The sequence below is a fragment of the Nothoprocta perdicaria genome, unplaced genomic scaffold (genome assembly GCF_003342845.1).
Source record: "Nothoprocta perdicaria isolate Ctin4 unplaced genomic scaffold, notPer1 scaffold_416, whole genome shotgun sequence".
Taxonomy (NCBI): Eukaryota; Metazoa; Chordata; class Aves; order Tinamiformes; family Tinamidae; genus Nothoprocta; species Nothoprocta perdicaria.
In genome coordinates, this window is record NW_020455662.1 from 82,042 (window position 1) to 100,745 (window position 18,704).

The 18,704-nt window shown below is 48.6% G+C and overlaps 1 protein-coding gene across 9 annotated transcripts in view; it reads right to left on the reverse strand.

Annotated features, from left to right (window-relative positions):
• The window catches only part of PPFIBP1 (PPFIA binding protein 1), a 62,441-nt gene that overhangs the window by 34,470 nt on the left and 9,267 nt on the right, over positions 1-18,704 (reverse strand). For all 9 annotated transcript variants that reach the window (XM_026045912.1, XM_026045911.1, XM_026045913.1 and 6 more), the window contains exons 2-3: positions 8,173-8,333; positions 6,237-6,442 (exon numbers count right to left, since the gene is read on the reverse strand). In XM_026045912.1, coding sequence (XP_025901697.1) covers positions 6,237-6,442; positions 8,173-8,236 — 270 coding nt within the window. In that variant the 5' untranslated portion in view covers positions 8,237-8,333. The remainder of the gene's footprint in view (positions 1-6,236; positions 6,443-8,172; positions 8,334-18,704) is intronic.

Genomic DNA, 18,704 nt, shown 5'->3' on the forward strand with positions numbered 1-18,704 from the left:
AAAATAAAATAAAATAAAATAAAATAAAATAAAATAAAATAAAATAAAATAAAATAAAATAAAATAAAATAAAATAAAATAAAATAAAATAAAATAAAATCTTCTACGGAGCTTACTGTGTGTGTTACCCTCAGTATCCTTCATCTTCTGTTCTGCTTGGGGAGGGCGCTGGCTTCTCTAACAGGTACCACCTGTGTGAAATACAGGTGGGCTCCCAAAAAGAGCCAGCTCCAAGCAGCCCTTCCTCCCTAGGAATTTACCCAAAAACTGGGCARGGAAGGGGATGCCGTCTCAGAAGGGGCAGTTCCCTCCCAAGCARCCCAGCTGGCATGGGCCACAGGGCAAAGCCGGAAGGTTTCGCTCCCGGCTCCGCTCGGGCAGCTCCTACCTTTCGCAGCCAGACGCAGTGGCCGTGGATGTCCCAGCTACACTCCATGTCGCTCCCGACTCCGCCGCGCGCCCGGAGCTCCAGCCGGAGCCGCAGGAGCGCGCTGCGCGGCGCTGGGAGACGTGGGAGCGAGCGAGCAAGGCGGCTCCTCCAGGGAATTAACACATCAAAGCCCGGGAGGAGCCACCTTCCACCGGGAGACACCGGGCACCGTCCTTCCCTGTGTCCTTCCCTGCTTCCCTCCACGCTGAACCTGGGGAGCTCCACCGCAGGGATCACAATGTGCCCAGCGCTCATGGCCCCTCACCACAGGGGCATTCCCACCCCAGGCATTCTGTCTGCCGTGGCTAGTGGCTCGTGTATTCCCTGCATTCATGGAATTCCTCTCCGGAGCTCATRTGTCAGACGGGATGGATGGACCTGGGGACTAGGGATGTTGCTGCTTGCCACCCTTCCCCGGAGGCACGGCGGCCGCCAGCGTGGAGCGCTCCACGGGGTCCCTGCCCAGCGCTCCCAAGAGAAATGCAGCCAAACACACGCACCCAGGGACAGCACGTGGTTCTTCATCCAGCCTCTTGGCAACACTCGATAATTAACGGCAGTAAAATGGTCGGAAACACCGTTTTTGGCAAGGCACGAAGCTGGGCTGGCTTGGGCAGAAGCATCGGCGCAAACCCAAGTGGTGAAAGCAGCCCCCATGCTGCCCATCTCATCCCGCTCCACAGAGCCTTCCAGCGACAACACTTCCACTCCAACCACRGCCACCACCTGCTCTATCCCACATTTAAGTTGCAATTTTCCCAGGAATAGCAGCATCGCTACTAATCACTAATATTTTTGACCTCAGTGCCTCACTCCTGGAACTCAATGCTAACCTGGAAAAGCACAGCTTTTATTAATCAAACCAGGATGTTTATAACTCATATCCATGGGTAAAAATCTTGGAAAYGGGAGCATTAAGCAACCCAGAACAACGACAACGAGAAGACGTGAAGGAGGAACGGGAGCAGCACTCCTCAAGCCAGATTCCTGCATGCTGTGCCACGCCGCCGTCGGGGCTGCTCCGTGGCGGGAGCAACTGCAGTGCACGGATACTATCCCGCTGCCGAGGAACTCACCCGGGACGCGCGCAGGCGCCAAGCCAAGGAGCCTTATAAACGAATCCCAATTGTCTCCCAATATGAAAAGCATCCCAGTCTGGACAACCAACTTGAGCAAGAAAGAGGGTGTTTCAAGACCATTCAGGGTCAGATCTCTCCTGAGCACGCGGCAGAGCTGGGATCAGCTGCTGCTGAGAGACGTTTGAACGGCATCACGAGAGCTCCTTCCAAGTGAAGGGATGTGGAGCAGGTGCTTGGTGGCAAACACCTATGTTGCCACACATCTCCATAAAGGCATTTCACTGTTTAAGCTCAGCCCAAGCGCAAGTGGAGCCAAGGAGAAGTGCTGTACGCCCACGCCGTGACAATCAAACAACAAGCGTTGGTTTGCAGACAACATTTTTCCATGAATAAAAAATATGAAATGAGTTCTGGCTCAGCAAACCACTTTCACCACATGGGAATTGCTCTGGCTTCAAAGCAGGCTAATGTATCTCTATGATTACAAGCTGTGTTCACCCAGCCAGGAAAACGTCTCTCCGAAATATCTCCAATTGTTACTCCTTCATCCCAGCCACTCTCTGGGAGAATTAACTCATGAAGAGACGTCAAAATCTGCAGGCAATTTGTGAGAGGACAGATCCACTGTTCACCAGAGCCATGCTCTGGATTTGAGCAGCTGTTACAGGTGTCACCAATCAACGAGCAACTTCACATGAGCTGAAAGCAAACTCTGAGTAACCTCTGGACATGGTTTCAGTTGGCTGCATTCAACAAATCATGCTAAGATAGAYGCTTCTTAAGCAAAAAACACATTTTCATTTGACTTAAATGAAAAATATTATGCTGTCCAGGAAGCCACCACAATAAGTCAACAAGAACCCACATGTGAAAGTTTGTGTCAGGAGTTTGGGGGAGCTGCCTGGGAAGGGATCTGTCACCCACTGTACCCTCCACCCTCCTCTTTAACAAGACACAGTTGGCTTCATCCTGCTCGGAAGGCTCTTGCATAAGACATATTAAAAAAAAAAAGAGCACTACCAAGAAAAGGAATAACCAAAGAGAAATTTGTCTCTTGTATTTCTCAATTGGAGGGAAAAAAAATAAAATGAAGCAACATTCATGGCCAGCAGCAATTGTTTTACAATTATCCTTCCACAGATGAATCTATTAACTTACAGATGAACACAACAGGGCTGCATTGGCCTTACACAAAGCAGAAATTGCTTAAAATGGTCTCTTCACTGATGGTGACGCTACAGGTTACTTGCACATCATCTACATGCAACCTAAAAGCAACATTTTTACAGAGTACGGCATATGAGAAGGCAGTAAACATWTCTGTTGACTGGAACAAAACCTGAAAAATGCAAATTCCTTGAAATCCTTATGACCTGGCTTTGGATTCCAGGGCTGATCCACATTTCTGTTTCCCCAATGAAGCCATAAAGCCAACAGTCCCAAAACTTCTCAGYTTAGGAGAGGCCTGAGTCCTCTCCCAGACTTTGAACACTGCCTTGTTTCTAATCTTAATCACAGCATTCATCTGCCATCAGCCTCCACATGGGGACATGTGCAGGATTTCAGCTACACAGAGACAAAAATTAGGAAAAACACCAGAAAAAAACAGACAGAAATGGCATGTTTTAGTTAAACTGACTTATTTGTAAGGCAGAAAGTTTCATTTACAACTTGTGTGGGTGCCCTTGCGGTTCCACCCGGTCACTCCGCTCGGAAGGGTCTCCCAGCCCTGTGGGCGCTGGTATCCCGAGTCCACCTGCCGACTGCAACACCAGCACGAGACGCTTCCACTCCTCAGCCCTTTGTGAGTGTTTGCACAGCCTTTTAAACCACCCGCCACGCTGAGGGAGTAGAGGAGCAGGGAAGGCAACACGGGACACAAGACAGTCCGTTCTAACAGGGCAAATGGAATAATCTGCCCCGCTGCTTTACAGAAGTGAGCAAGTCTGGGAGAGCGCCATCAAAAACCCTTCTCCGACTGAAGGCACCAGCAGTTTCCCTTCAGGATGGATTCTTCGGTGTGTGTGACACATGGTTTGGCAGCTGCAAACACTCTCCTTGCTTCCCTGTGAGCCGTTGGAGCCTTGGCCAGAGCTTTGGCGGGGATGTCACGCACCCGCTCCAGTGGTTTTGTAGAGCCCGCCGCAATGCAACTTGTTCACAAGTGGGGAATACACTGATTTTAGGAGAGGCAGTATTACCAGAAAGCCTTTCTTGGAATCACCCGGGCACTCCACCAAACACCTTATACGCTCTGAGACCTGCAATAYTGGTAAATCCTTTAAATCTCATGATCCTGGCCTGCAGCACACTACCGACTATAGCATTTAGTCTCTCRTACTAGGGGTTTTAAAGACACCACAGATATAATTAGGGGAATACTTCAAGGGTGAGAAGTATAGATGGAATAGATACGTAGTCTTTTGTACTTAAAGCTCAGACGTTCTTTCCAGTGATCACAACTCACCAAGATCAAGGAAACAGAGAGCACATCTTCCAAAGCTGGCCCTCAGCCGTAAAGAAAACCATTATAACCACACTGCCATTTGGCCATCTATGTCAAACGACTCTGAAGGATTTTGCTCTGGTTCCTCACAGGCAGGTATCCCCTCAACTCACACCTTCCTTGCTACCAGGGGCAATAACTATATAATAAATACCAGGGACAAGCCGCARGGCCGTGGCCCCGTCGCTCCAGAACATGTGCAGAACATCAGCCTCGCTATGTGAGGACTAGTGCGGTCTGGGCCACTCCTGGGGATTATTTTCTCTTCCAAGGTTATGTGGCATATGAACATACATTTATTTTTAAAGCCCATACTCGCACAAAATCGGTTATGTCCCCTGATTTCCATTCCATGCAGCACAGGGACTACTTAGCGCGATGTTCAGCGCTGTATGTTACAGAGCAGGGAAATGCTGAGGGCAGCAGGAACCCAAGGCTTTACAGACCTGACTGTAGCAGCCCTCCCGCCACCTCCTCCTGATTTTAATGCTTCCTGCCACGCTTTGACCGAGCGGGCGAGCTCCAGAAACCACTGGAGCTCCTGTTAGCTTCATTAAATTGTGGGTATTTTCAGCTGAGTGTAACAAAGTGGTGTGCTCCCCTCCAAACCCTTCTGCAGRAGAGCACAACGCCCCGAATGCAGGTCCCTGCCTCTTCTCACAGAGGCTGCACACAAGCCCCGTGCCACTAGATGGCACGTCAGGTCAAAGAGAAGCTACGATGGGTGACATGACATGGAGGGTGACACGCTTAGTGTGAAGGGTTTCCAAATATTGCCTCTAATTCGGCCCCGTCCAACACTGTAGGGTGCCCGTGACAGAAATGTGATGTGCTGGGGTGTCATATGTTGCAAGTGAGGAGGGCCAGCAGCAGGAGAGGACGCACTGCTCCCCACCACCAACCCTTGCCTCCGTGCGTGTCATCCCGCCGGCGCTCTTGCCATGGGTCTGCTAGAGCAGGAGACACAAAGCCAGSCCAGATCAACCTGCTGATCTGGTGGACAGTCAACATATGAACCATAAATAGTTATTTTCTGACAGATCAGCTAGAGACATGGGATCGCTGCATTGCAAAGGCTGGATGCAGCAGAAGACAACCATGACCTCTCGTCCCGAGAGCTGCCTGCAGTGACAACACATTACGTGTCACGCAGAGCCTCCACAGCCAGACTTCTCCTGGATCAGACCCAGCGTTCATTCTATCCTTTATCCCCACCTCAGCAGCACACAATACCACCTTGGCCAATGCCAAGTGTGTCAAGGAARGCAGGGGGACACTGCTGACGACAGAAAAACCTAAAGACCTGCACACCCACAGCTGACACTCTGATTCTACAGATTGACCTAAACCTGGATGCATGATATCCCAAAGTCCTAATGTCCATTGCTAGAGCTTCCCTGAAATGTGGGCACACCCACACAGGAACGCAAASTTGGCCACAAGCACAACGGTTCCTCTCTGGACCTGCTGGGAGGCTGCCAGCCATAGGGCACCGCGAGGCAAAGCCATTGGGTCCATCAAAAATGAAGCTGTAACTCACCTTCTGCTAAGCACAGACTTTTCCTTCTCAGTGTTCTCTCCAGAGAAACTCCACCCTTGAATAATATTTAATTTGGAGGGAAAACCAAGGCTTAGGGAAAGAACAGCCTTTTCAGCCATATTTGGTGCATTTTTAAAGTAAGGATGATGAAAAATTGAGAAACTCACAAGCGCAGAAAATAAAATATTTGATTTGGTTTCCAGGTTAAAGGAAGATGGAGTTTATACAACTCCCTTCTATTTTACGTAAGGGTAGGAAGGCCCATAACAACACTAGCACTTGTGGAAAACACTCTGTCAAAACTCTTTTTCAAAGGAAAGTTTGATTAAAGCAATTTTTGCTATTCAAGGGTCTAATTCCTCTAAAAATGCCCTTCTCCTACCTCAGAGATGAAACTCCAGCTACCAACCATTTTTTCCTCACCCAAATGAAGCACAGTGACACCTTAAAGCAAACAGAGGCCAAYGCCTTGCATGAGGTATCTGAACTATGGCTTTCTTGGGGCTCCACAGCCACATCTCCACATCAAAACCCGTTCCTGTTGGTTCCCGCACACCGACTCTGAAATTCCRGAGTACTGCCTGCATGAAATGGACTCCACCTTGCCCGAGCCAGCTGGGTTAAGAGGCGAATAAAACAAGACACCAGGATTTTGAGGATGAAACGAGGTTGCCACCGTACCATTTGACACTGGAGCCACTCGATGAGAGCCTCCGCCGTGGAGTCGGGGACCTGGCAGCGCAGCCCCTCTCGTTCATCCGCCTCCATCATCTCCAGCAGCCCCCGCAGGTCCTCGACCAGGTGCAGCGCTCGCAGGCCCCCCATGAAGGGCGACGTGGGCGACTGGCAGTCGAATATCCCGTTGGAGTATTCCAGCGCCTTGGATCCTGCACCGAGCAAAGGCACACACAGAGCAAAGGGATAAATACACGGTAAAAATCTGCAAGCTTCCCACACCCAACCYATCTCTTCCAACCGATACTGTCTGATCTTAACCAAACTCAACTAGTCTTGGATGCTGCCCCTTCTCTGCATTTTTTTTCCCACAGAAATATGTGACAGTGCTCTAAGGCCTTGGAATTTTTTTGCAAGAACAAAGAAATGTAAGAAGATAAATAGACTAAATCACTTTTACAAGCACTTTTTTTTTTTTTTTTAAGAAAGGTTGATATGGAAGTGCTGACATTTGCATGCTAATATGGAAAAATAAATCTTATTTGCATAAACTCCCAGGATGTATGTTTGACCTACATTAAAACTTGAGATATGTAAAATAAGGAAGGAAAGTGCAAATTCAGGATTAAGGTTGACTTAAAGTAACCTAGCTAATTCCAGCTAGAACTTCAGCATGTTGATTTGTGACCTTAATACTGTAATGCTTCGGCACAATGAGACGTATTAATGACAGAACATTAGCTTTTGTGCTGTCAGCTTTCGGAAATTACAGAGATCTGCCATATATGCACTGCCATGAGCCTCCTTCATCTCACCTGGCAAGACCCAAGGCAGAAAAAAAGAAAAAAGCAAGCTAGTTTCCTTTGAAAAAAACAGAAGATAAAAAATCCTACAGAAGCAAAGGAGTTGATACTCCTCCTCTGTTAGATTATTTTATAGGCCTGGAAAGACACATGGGTGACTTAAATATCCCAACACCGCATTTTATTTTTATATTAAACCTCATACTGCCATAACCAACTCAGACTCTCAAAAATACAGACACATGATCTGATCCAAACATTAATATCTACTTATGGAAATTTCTCAAGTCACAGCTTACATRTATTTTTAGAGATCACTATGATCCAACTGAAGCCACTTCGCATCTGTGCCTGTGATGTGTCCTTAATATCTTTAGGAAAACTAAAGATATTAAGGCAGAGGAAAGTTGTTGTCCAAGCTAGCACACTTTTTTGGGGGGCCTGTTTTTCTCCTTTAAGGAAATTAATTTAAGTGGGACCATTAAAGACTTATCACAACTATGTTGCTATCCTTGGAGATATTWTTTTCAGTTTGTTAGCATAGCTCTGCTGCAATAAGATTGAACTATTAACTTTTTGCTGCTTTGCTTCTCTGTGTAGTGTATTGGGTTATTTTCCAGCTCACCTGACCCAGTTAAAGGAGCAGAAGTTGCACACTTTACGATCCCTGTCATTAGGTCACCTATAATTTACAGGTTTTTATAAAAAAAACACTAATACAAAAGGCAGGTTCAACCCAAATATTTGGACCCACAGCATTCCAACTTTGAAAAAGGAAAAGAGAAAATTCAATTTGTGTTTTAGCCCTGCTGCAGCAGTGCAGAGTGGCCAGGATTAGACGAGCTCTCCCTTGCAGCCGTGCAGCTGCCCTTGGCAGCCCCAGCCCCGTTTCGAGGTGTGAGGGCTGCCCGCTCCGCGGCGCTCGTGCCGCCTCACCTCAGCAGCACCGTTTCTGAGCAGGACCTTGACAGGAGATGGGGAAAACCACGATCCCTTTAGCCTTGCCAGTGGGCGACAGTTTGTGCAACCCCTCTGCCCCGCTGCCTTGCGATCCCTGGTGGCAAGAGGGACCCCACACGCGTCCCAGGCACATTCCCTCCTCRGCTGCCCTCCGGAGAGGGGCGGCCCCGAGCTCTTACCTGCTATGATGCCGTCCATCTGCTCCAGAGCGGCCGCCAGCATGTCACTTGCATCACTCATCATCTTCTCTCTTCTCGRGGACGCCCCCAGCTACACCATAGGGAGGAACGGGGCACCAGCGGCGCGAGGTGGGCGCAGAGCCTCAGGCCTGCGAGCCGGGCTGCAAGAGAAGAGCAGATGTCCATCACCAGGCATGAACAGGCAATTATAAAGTATCGCCTCAATAAGCTGGTTCCTAATTTTGGTGAGCCTATAGCTCAGGTGAGGTAGGTGAGCCCACAGCTCTGTCCACGCACTCGAGGACATCCCATGGACCTTCAGAAGTCCCAAACACAAACAGTGCTCCCGAGGAGCTCACGGAGAAGACACCAGGCCTCCTGTCCATTAAGATCACCACAACTCTGCTGTGTCTTTCCCAGCTGTCTTTCCTTCACATTTGCCCTCCCCAGCAAGCTCTTGGTAAGGAGGCAGAGCCTGAAAGATTATCCAAGCTTCCTGGAGCCAGATAATCCAAAATCCAGGGYATATATTGCCATTTCCCTACAGAGTGGATATCTAGTATGTCCATGGACTCAGCATGCACTTACTGGAGCTACCCAGGACGATGGAGCTGCATCTTACCCTCAAATTTTGAAAAACAGAACTGGTTCCCAGGGAATATTCTTAGTAGGATCTGGGAAAGTTGACCAGCCTGACACYCTGCCTGGGGAGGTGAATTAGCAGTTTTAAATCCCTAAGGGCTACACAAAGAAAGCCCSGGTGCAAGCRGAGCACACGCTAAGGGCCTGTGCCRAGCTGGGGCCTCCCCTCTCCCTGCAGCCCGGCACAGGGGACACACAAGCCATGGAAATGGTCCAGACTGTCACGGCTTCAACCTAGGTCACACGGGACTGCTACCAATGCAGACAGGGAACGAAACCAAGCAGAAAGCAGGAAGGAAAACTCCCTTCAACCTGTCGCACGCCCTGCCGTTCGGGCGGGTGTTGCCCGCGCCGCTGCTCACATTTGCTCCTGCAGAAGCAATTCAGAAAGTTGTTCCCATTAACTGGCATAAATCCTGGCACGGGGTCTACTAAAACCAAACCAAACCATCACCAAAACCCCCTTAAATGCTAAAAACTGWTTTTTCCTTCCCATGGGCGGCCTTGCTGGCTTCACCCAGCTGACAGGTAGCTCTGTCTGGAGGCTGCCAGCTCTGCTGAAACGCTCTCCTTGAAAGGCCAGTGAGCATTTCATCGGCCAGAGCTCAACTTCCACGGCGTGAAGAGGATCCAAACCCTACGGCGACTTGTGAACGACAAAATGGAGACTCCTGAACTTAATGGCACAAGCCTTGTCTTACTATTTAGCTGCCTTGTTTTGCCATTTAGCTGCCAGAGCTAGCAAAATGAAGTTAAATAAAGTAATACTGCCACAAATCTTMAAAAAATTATGTAGTGCCATAATTAAAGACTTCCAACCTTCAAGAAGGCATCCCCAGATTTTAAAACACAATCCACAGCATAAACTTCCAGCAATATAATACCTGCCATAATATGCAGGTCTCACTAAAAGATCTTTGGTGTGGTACCTAGAAGTGTAATAAAAATGAGTAGAAAACTCAGGTTTTGCAAAAACAGCCACCAGTGTAAGTCTGAAGGCAGACTTGCCCTTTCCTTCCAGACTTCCTGGCTCTTATAAGTGGGTCCTGCTAAAGTTCAGTAAACGTGGATGACTGTGGARTGTAAATCACCTACATGGGATGTATCTCTGGAGCCCCAGGACTGCTGCTGCCCCCGACCCAGGGCTGATTCCACAGAGCCTGAAGGAGGAAAGGGCTAGAAAGGCAGCGCAGCACCCACATGTCCAACATCCAGGTAGCAAAGGGGAGCTGTGCCCATGGCCTGATGAAGCTGCATGAACATCTGATCGGAGGGAGAAATGAAAATGCACTGGCCCCCAACACCAACAGCTGGAGATGATGCAACGAGATCCTGTTTTCCCCCGGAGTTTGGCCCTGGAAAGCGGCCACCGAACACAAGCCTGGGAGGGCCCCTCCTTCCCTGGCCACCTTCGCAGCACATGGAGCAGGCAGGAAGCAAACCTGCTGTGACAGAAAAACAATCCTGGCAGCAATGCTGCCTGACAGGGGTGCAGGGTCGCCCCTGCTCTCACACACYGGCACCGTGGCACGGAGAGGCTGGGGGAGACACCCAAGCCCTCACACGCCAACAACGAGGGCACGAAACTGTGTCCATCAAGACAACAGGAGGAGGGAGGCACAGGGGAAGGCAGGGAAATAGCGATCTTAGATACAAGTCCCAAAACAGCAGCCCTCTGTGTATTAAATTGCTCGCCTAACGATCAGGATCTGCCCAAAATCAAACAGGAAAGGGGTCAGCACCAAAACACTCGGGGATTTTTTGTACCGTCTGCAAGGGCACTGGGGTCACCTCCCATTTCCAAAGTCTGGGAGAATCTCGGGCTGAGCACTGACCCAAGGGACCTTCCCGGTCCTTCCCTGGCTTTGCTCACCATGACTTTGTCCTCACGGGAATAAATCCTTACAAAACCCTCGAGGCCGACCGTACAAGAGGCACCTCGAAGAAGCTCGGGGAGCTCCTCACCAAAACAAGGCAAAGCTAAGACGGAAGATGATGTCATGTGGAATAACCTCCTTCCTCTTACAAAAGCAAAAGGAAAGAAAAAGGAAAAACATCGTGTAAGCACAGACTGATCTGCGACGCAGCAGAAGAGCCAGAAATCCGGATGCACGCAGGGGCGAGCAGGTAAATGTGTGAGCTTCATCCCCGGCTCATCACCATCACCACCACGGACACAGCTGGGAGAAAGCCGAAACAACCGGAGACGCGCCGACGGTGCTCTGCCCAGGGAACCACTAAAAACAAGTTTTCCCTCTCTCCTAGAAAAGCACTCACCTTCTCGACGCCCTCAGTGCACGGCGAAAGGGCAGGATCCTCTGCTTTTTGCTCTGTTTTTAAAACGAGGCAGATCCCTCTGCTAGCGCTCGCAGCCCAACACCTTGCTCACGCTGACAAGAACAAGCATTACTTCATCGCGGCTATATTTATAATCCCCAATTAAAACAACAAAAAAAGAGATACTGGCACATCTCCATTACCAGCCACAACTACTCTTATCACGAGCTGACATTTCTGTCCTACCTCTCCCCTCATAAAGATGCTGTTATTTGGTCTTACTTGTTTAATGTCCTCTCCTGCGGCTCCGACGYGCCAGCCTGGTTGCTAGGGCTCTGCTGTTCACTTTTCAGTAGGTGGGGATCTTTTATTTTTATTTCTGAATGACATGCCAACCCTCCGGCTACGGCGCTAGGGGAGAGAGATTCCAACCGAGTCGCCGGGAAAAACAACCCGCTGCCCTGCAAAGGAGACCCAGGGCGGCGAGGGGCACGGCGCGGAGCTGCGGGAGCGGCAACGGCCGGCTCACGCGTTCCAGCAGCAAAGCTCCCCGAAACGGCGCTTCAATATCGGATATTGAATGAAGATGTCAGGCTAAATCATCATCATAACGAAAGCACCTATGTTATGTATGTTGGAAGTCATAGTTTTCTCCCTCCATGAGTTCTCTACATCAAATTACAAAAGCAGAGGCATCGAGAGGCAACGTTTTCCAGCCTATTTTTTGCYTTGGGAGGCTTTCATGCTGGATGCCCGCTTAGCAAACACACTATCCTTCACGTAAGAGATGGCTGGGCAAGAGGCCCAAGCATCTTCTGGCTTTGTCTCCTTCAGCCTCCGACCTGAACCGTCCTCAGCACTTGGTTGTCACAAGGGCCACCTCRGCCTGTTAAGACAAAAGCCACTGCAGACACCTAATCCCAACTCCCTGTGCTCCACCTGGCCAGCCAGCAGAGAAATTGCACACACACTTACTTGTAAGATACATTTGAATTACAAATAAAAGCTGCTTCAAACAAAAGAAATCTAAAGCACTTGAATAATTTTTCCCATTTTGAAGATCCTGAACTACAATGCTCCCAGTCAGCAGCTTTTTAACACCTAATAACAAATCTATTCAACAAATCTACACTAGGGGTCATTAGCATTTCTCTTAAAAAAAAAAAAAAAGAAAAAAAAAATCATTTCATGGATTTCAGGCCTAAGGAAAAAAAACGGAGTAAACAACGAAAATGGATCACTGCTGAATGCATTGCTCTGGTATTTTACAGGAGAACAAACACAATTTAAAAACTAAAATAAAATAAACGCTGGGGGTAGCTTAATGGGAATTGTTTAGACAAATATCTCATCACGAGACAGGAAGAATAAATTACTCAGCTCCCAAATTCACCCCACAACATGTTGGGAGCCGCGCTACACYCTGTGCCTCAAGCAAGGAACCAAGGAGATGACAAAAATCGTGACGGGAGAAATTAATCTTCCACACAGTTCAGAGCAAACTGCTGCTCCTAACACCACTCCCCTCGTCTTACAAAGGAAAGAAAAATAAATTTGCAAAACAACCAAATTTAATCTACAGCATCCTGCTTGCAACCATCCTGCTTGCTGCCCTCTGCTCCCCCTCCTCCGGCAGCCCTTTTGGGACTGAATTTGCAAGGAATTCCATAAATCCGGCACGTGACGGGTTATTTTGCTGTGTGATGGACGCAGCACCGAGAAACCAGGGCGTTATTTGGGCACATGCTTAGCTCGGGCCCAGCAATCTGGGGAAAAACCCACAYCCGAGCGACTCCCGGCTCCCGCCGGCGCGGAAATGCCGTGCGTTCCCCACGGACACGTCAGGACCACCCAACAAAAGGGACATTGTTGCTAGCAGCCCGAAAGGTACCATGGCAAAACACCGCAGGAACCGCCAAATCCCGAGCAGAAACCCGTGTCTGGATGAGATTTCACAGCACGTGCCTCTTCCCTTTAGGTTTTTGGGTGTTTTTTTTCCCCCTCTCTTTGGAGTTCCAAATTCATGAGCTCCCATATCCAAAAGGGAATTTGGATATGGACTCTGGATTTGGACCTCCAGATTTAGGAGGACCTACATCCATCCACAAGTTTCTGTGCTGGCACTATGCAAAGCATTAGTTGAGGACCAAAAGTCCAGAAAGCAAATAGCATATATCTACCTTGAACTGTATTTTCACATGTGTAATTACTCGTTTTCTATAAAAAAAAAAGGTAAAAAATGTTTTAAAAAAGCACTTCCTTGCAATTCCACAGCATTAACTTACACAGAGAATTACATCCTGCCATTACATCCCCCCTTCCTTGCATCTGCGTCTGGTTTTGTTATCCAAAGACTTATTTTTCAGGAATAATATGCTAAAGAAATGTGGCTCATCTGAAACATGATGTTTTATACATGAAAATACTGCAGCAGCATCTTTAAAGCCTCTCGACGTCCGGGCACTGGAGACTGGCACTATTTTAGACCATGGCACTACGGCCATGCGAACCGTGCAGTGTGATTTGCAACGCGCTCCGGAAATCAAGCAGGGTAAAAACCTACCATRCTGAGGATTGTTCTTCCTTCACTTGCAATGGGGATGGGAGAGAATTTTAAAGGGAAAAATAAGGCGAAAGAAAAGGTAAAAAATTAATACATCGTAGACCAATTAGTTTTCTGTCTAATTTTGTCTTCCTCACTTCAAAAACACACAGACTTTTCTAATTTCTTTTTTTTCTACTCTAAAGCCCCATGCCAATAGCTCACGATGGAGCTAAGCCAAGGGCTTATTTTTAGAGAGCGCATTTAGGAATCGGAGAGATTGTAAGTCAAGACAATCAGCTTTAGGCAGCATATGACCAAAATCCCTATTGAAACGCGCCATTTCGCCCTGGGGATTATTGAAATGCCTGGCGCAGGTACCGTGCGTGGCAAAGCACGGCCTTCCATGGCTGAAAGCCTGGAATGGACCCCTAGGGATCATCTAGTCCAACCCCCTGCTCCAGCAGGGACACCCAGAGCACAGGGCAGCTTCCAGGCGAGTTTGGAACATCTCCAGAGAAGGAGTCTCCACAGCCTCCCTGGGCAGCCTGTGCCAGGGCTCTGTCACCCGCGCRCAGGGAAGAAGTTCTTTCCCTACAGGGAGGTGCTTAATGCCCCTGTGTGAGTTTTTCAGCCTCCTGCATCCCCCAAGGCGAAAAGATTCCAGTGGAAGAGGGGCTGAGAGGTGCCTGAAGCCCAGAGAAAGGCATGAGGGAAAAGCGGGGGGCGCTGCGGGGGGCTCGGCCTCGGCTGCCGGGATGGTTGGGCCGGGATCCTGGCAGCACCCAGGCTCTCCCCAAGGCCGGCGTCTCGCGCACAAGCAATTCCACTCAGCTTCTGTTAGGGAAAACATGCAAGCAGCTTGGATTTTTGCTGCAGCAAGTTCAATGTAATCTGAGCGCGCCCTAAAATTCTGCACACAGGATGCCCCTCATTGGAAATGTAAGGTTTTAATGGGTAGAAGGGAACAGAATTACCTAAGAAAAAGCCTTCAATACTTWAAAAAGATAGGAAAAACACTAGGATGCTGAGTTGCTTCCCTTCTTTTCTCAATCTGCAGATAAAATGCATATAAAACCTCAGAGAAAATGCAAGAATGTTTAAACTATTTTAAGTAAAATACTCGTTTTCAGAATATATTCAAGGTTAAAAGTGTCACCTCCCTGCTGTTTTCACAGGTGCACTGGGATAAAGCTGCTGGTGTGGGAAGCCTTCCGGTGCTTTGCGCACGCAGGTTGAGCCACGGCACAACCCGCACAGCAAGCATGGAACAACACGGCTACTATTGGAAGTCCTACCTCGCTCTACATTTATACACCTCTAATTAGCTCTTCACACACACACACACACACACACACCCCTGAGCTTGGGGAACTGCTAGAATAATCCAAGCAATTAAAAACGGGGATGCCAGAACGCCCGTGTGCCAGAAAGGAAGAAGAACGGCCCTGCACAAGAGGGAATGCCCAGCTGCAGAAAACTTACAGCCTGGCTCTGAGCTCTCCCAGGGTTCCAGGTGTTGATTTCCACGTTCTGCTCCACTCTCGGAGAGCCACAGGCTCCACACACAACCCCAAGGACACCTTTCCCAAAGACCACCGTGCCCGTATTCCACATTCAATCCGGCCACTGACAGGATAGAGGGAACGGCCACAAACGGAAGCACCAAAACTTCTGCAGGAACTTAAGGGAAAAAAWTCCTGACAGTGAGGGCAGCAGCTTCATGCTTTGGTTTCCCTGCCAGACTCCACGTCACGTTCCCGGGGTGCCACGGGCATTGCCAGCATGGAGAGGTGAGCTAAGGACCACACGGCCACCACGGCGCAGAGGCAGCACCGAGTAAGTCAAAGCTTGCTCACTGCAGCCCTCATTGTGTTTTGGATGAATTCATCAGCCGTAGTATTTCCGCACAAATATTCCTCCAAATAGACACTTTCAAGATAAAACTTAAAACCTTGAGGGATCAGATACATGTTTAATGTTATGTATTTCTTTGAAGTACTTTTTTTTTTTTTCCTCCAACATCTCGTGGTTTTCCCAGTTGCATACACATCAAATTAGACATCTGATGCTAAAAGAAGCACATATTAAAAGTGTTTCACTTTCCCAACCTTTTTCCCGTGGGAGGCAGTGCAAGGGACACGGTGGAGGACTCAGCCCGTAGGAATACAGAATCACAGAATCGTCAAGGTTGGAAGGGACCCCTAGAGATCATCCAGTCCAACCCCCTGCACATGCAGGGACACCCAGAGCACGGGGCACAGGGCGGCATCCAGGTGGGTTCGCAAGACCTCCAGAGAAGGAGACTCCACAGCCTCCCTGGGCAGCCTGTGCCAGGGCTCTGGCACCCTCACAGGGAAGAAGTTCCTCCTCACCTGGAGAAGGATACGCGCAGTAACTATACGCAGGTTCTCACTGTTGCAGCTGGCCAGGATCTTCCTCCTGTATCACAGGTCAAGTAGAAAGAGCCCCACTCAGTTCTGCAGATGCTGGTCCCAGCGAGCAGCAGGGACTTCATCCTGCAGGATGCAGACGTTCTGCCTTGACCAAGGATCCCACTGGACCAGTGAGTTTTCCTCACTACCTATCACTGTGTTAGAAAGCCCTTGAAGCAAGCAACTCCTGAGTCTCCYGTGACCACCAGAAGCACTAGCAGCTTCTTCAGAAACCACGTGAGCATCGGGGTTCAAACCCCTCTGTGATCTGTATGGAGGCCTGGGAGCTGCACCGAGCTAAGCCCTCCCTGCTGAACTGAAGTTTTTCAGAACTAAAGCAGTTCTGAAAGGCTGGTTGTTTCTGCAGCAGCTTCACAGAAACACCCATTCAGAGCTTTGGCCCCTCTGTTTCCTTTTGTTGGACCTACTTTTCACGTCCCTACCAAGCCCTCACTAGGAGGGCTGTTTGCAGGGGGTCCTATTTAAAGCGCGGTGGATTCTGTTGGCTCTGCTAAAGTGAGGACAAGAGCCTCCCTTAGACGTCTTGCCCTGCTGCATGGAAAGGAGGCAATTTATATTGGTTTCAGTCTGGTTTCAGTGGAGTAAATCCAAAAYTGGCCCCAAAAATGCTTATTAAGGGTATGCAAGAGAACTACAGCTTCAGTCCAGCTCAGAAAAGAAACGCTTATTTCAGAATATAAATCATCATACATCTTGATGGGGTTTTCATAGTAGTTCTCTGGGACAGCTCATCATTTCTATGAGCTATATGAGCTATAGCATAGGCATAGGCTATAGCATATAAGCTGTAGCATAGGCATTTAAACAGGTATGAGAAAYGGCCTCTTGGATGCCTGGGTGGAAACAGGCAGCTCTAACTCATGGGTGGGCTGAGTCACCACGGGGAGGTCGGCCTCTGCTCACCCTCCTCCGACACCATTGAAACCCTATGGCAAGTGCTCTCCGTGCAGCACTAAACTCTCTGCTCRAACCCCAGCTCTCCATCCACTCCACATTTTGCTAGTAAAACCTAACTACTGGGCTGTTTTACTTGGTTCAGGTTCCGTTGATAATTGCCAACACTTTTGCAAGCGAATCATTATGCATCAGCACGGGTGAACTCGCTGCTGCTCTGCCTTCATCTGCTCCGCAGTATCGAATATCCTGAAAATACTGTGCTACTAAAATAATAACTAAAATAATACAATAAACAAGAAAGGCATTTTCCACATCACAAGCCCTTTAGAAKATTATGGTTTCCTCTTTTTTTAAGCAGTTCTGTATGAACTTTTGGAAGAGAGTTCATTTGGCTTTACACTTAACAACGAGTAAGAAAGGCAAATATCACTCCAGCTTACGAAATATTGGCTCCACATCTAACATTAACAGTTCATAGGCACATTTTGAAAAAGCAAAATAAATGGTCAGAACAGGTATCTCAGTACAGCAACAACCAGAATTCTGAATGTGAAGGTCACTGACTCACGTGGTCGGCACTTTTTATGCCACGATTTGACATTTTTGACAACTTCACGTACCAAGTTTTTGTCTTCTGCAAAGGTCTCATGAATCGAGTGCATGCAGTCCTCAAACGCTATCTTAATGGAATATCAGTTATTGTTCCCCTTCTTGACTCGCAGGCAAATCGTGTCACTTTATGGAGATTATCTTAAACAACTCTCCAAGAACTGCCAAGAATACTAAATAGTCATCTCTGTGCTTGGATTTGCTGTTTTATTCCCTAGCATTCCATGTAAAAGTTGGCTAGTTAAAAGCCTTAAAAAACAGGGGTTTAATTGCCTGCATTCAAATATTTTATTAAAAATAATTTAGAAAAATAATATGAACAGCATGAACAGGCCAGCTCCTCAAGTGGTCTTCTGTTTTTCTACACTAGGGAATCTGTTACACTGGTTCTACCAAGTTAAGCAAAGGTGGAGACTCCACAACCAATTTGGTCAGGCTGCTGCAGTGTTTCACCCCAGTCGGAGTAAGGAAATGTTTTCCTCCATGCAAGTGGAATTCCCTACCTTGCAGTTTGTGCCCRTTGCCTCTTGTGCTGYCACTGGGCACCAGTGGAGACCAGTCTGGTCCCACGCTCCTGAGCCCTTCCCCTCACGTTTCCACATGTGCTGATAACGTCATGCCCGAGCCTGCTCTTCTCCAGGCTAAATGGTCCCAGCTCCCTCAGCTTCTGCCCCTACGAGAGCTGCTCCGACCCCTTTATCACCTTCTGTGGCCTTCACTGGACGTGCCCCAGGAGCTCCAAATATCTCCTGTACTGGGAAGCCCAGAACTGGGCACAGTGCTCGAGATGTGGCCTCGCAAGGGCTGATCTGAGGGGAAGGACCTTGACCTCCCTCAGCCTGTTGGTAACCGTCTTCCCCGTCAAGCCAGGAGGCTGTTGGTCTTCTTCACCACAAAGACACATTTCTGGGTCATGGTCAACTTGTTCACCAGGACCCCAGGTGCTTCTCTGCAAATCCTTCAGCCCTCAGCAGGGGGTTATTCCTTCCTCACTTCCCTTTGCTGAACTTCGTGAGGTTTCTCTCTGCCCACTTCTCCTGCCTGTCAAGATCCCTCTGCATGGCAGTTCAACAGACCGGTGCTTCACCCACTCCTCCCAGTGTTGTGTT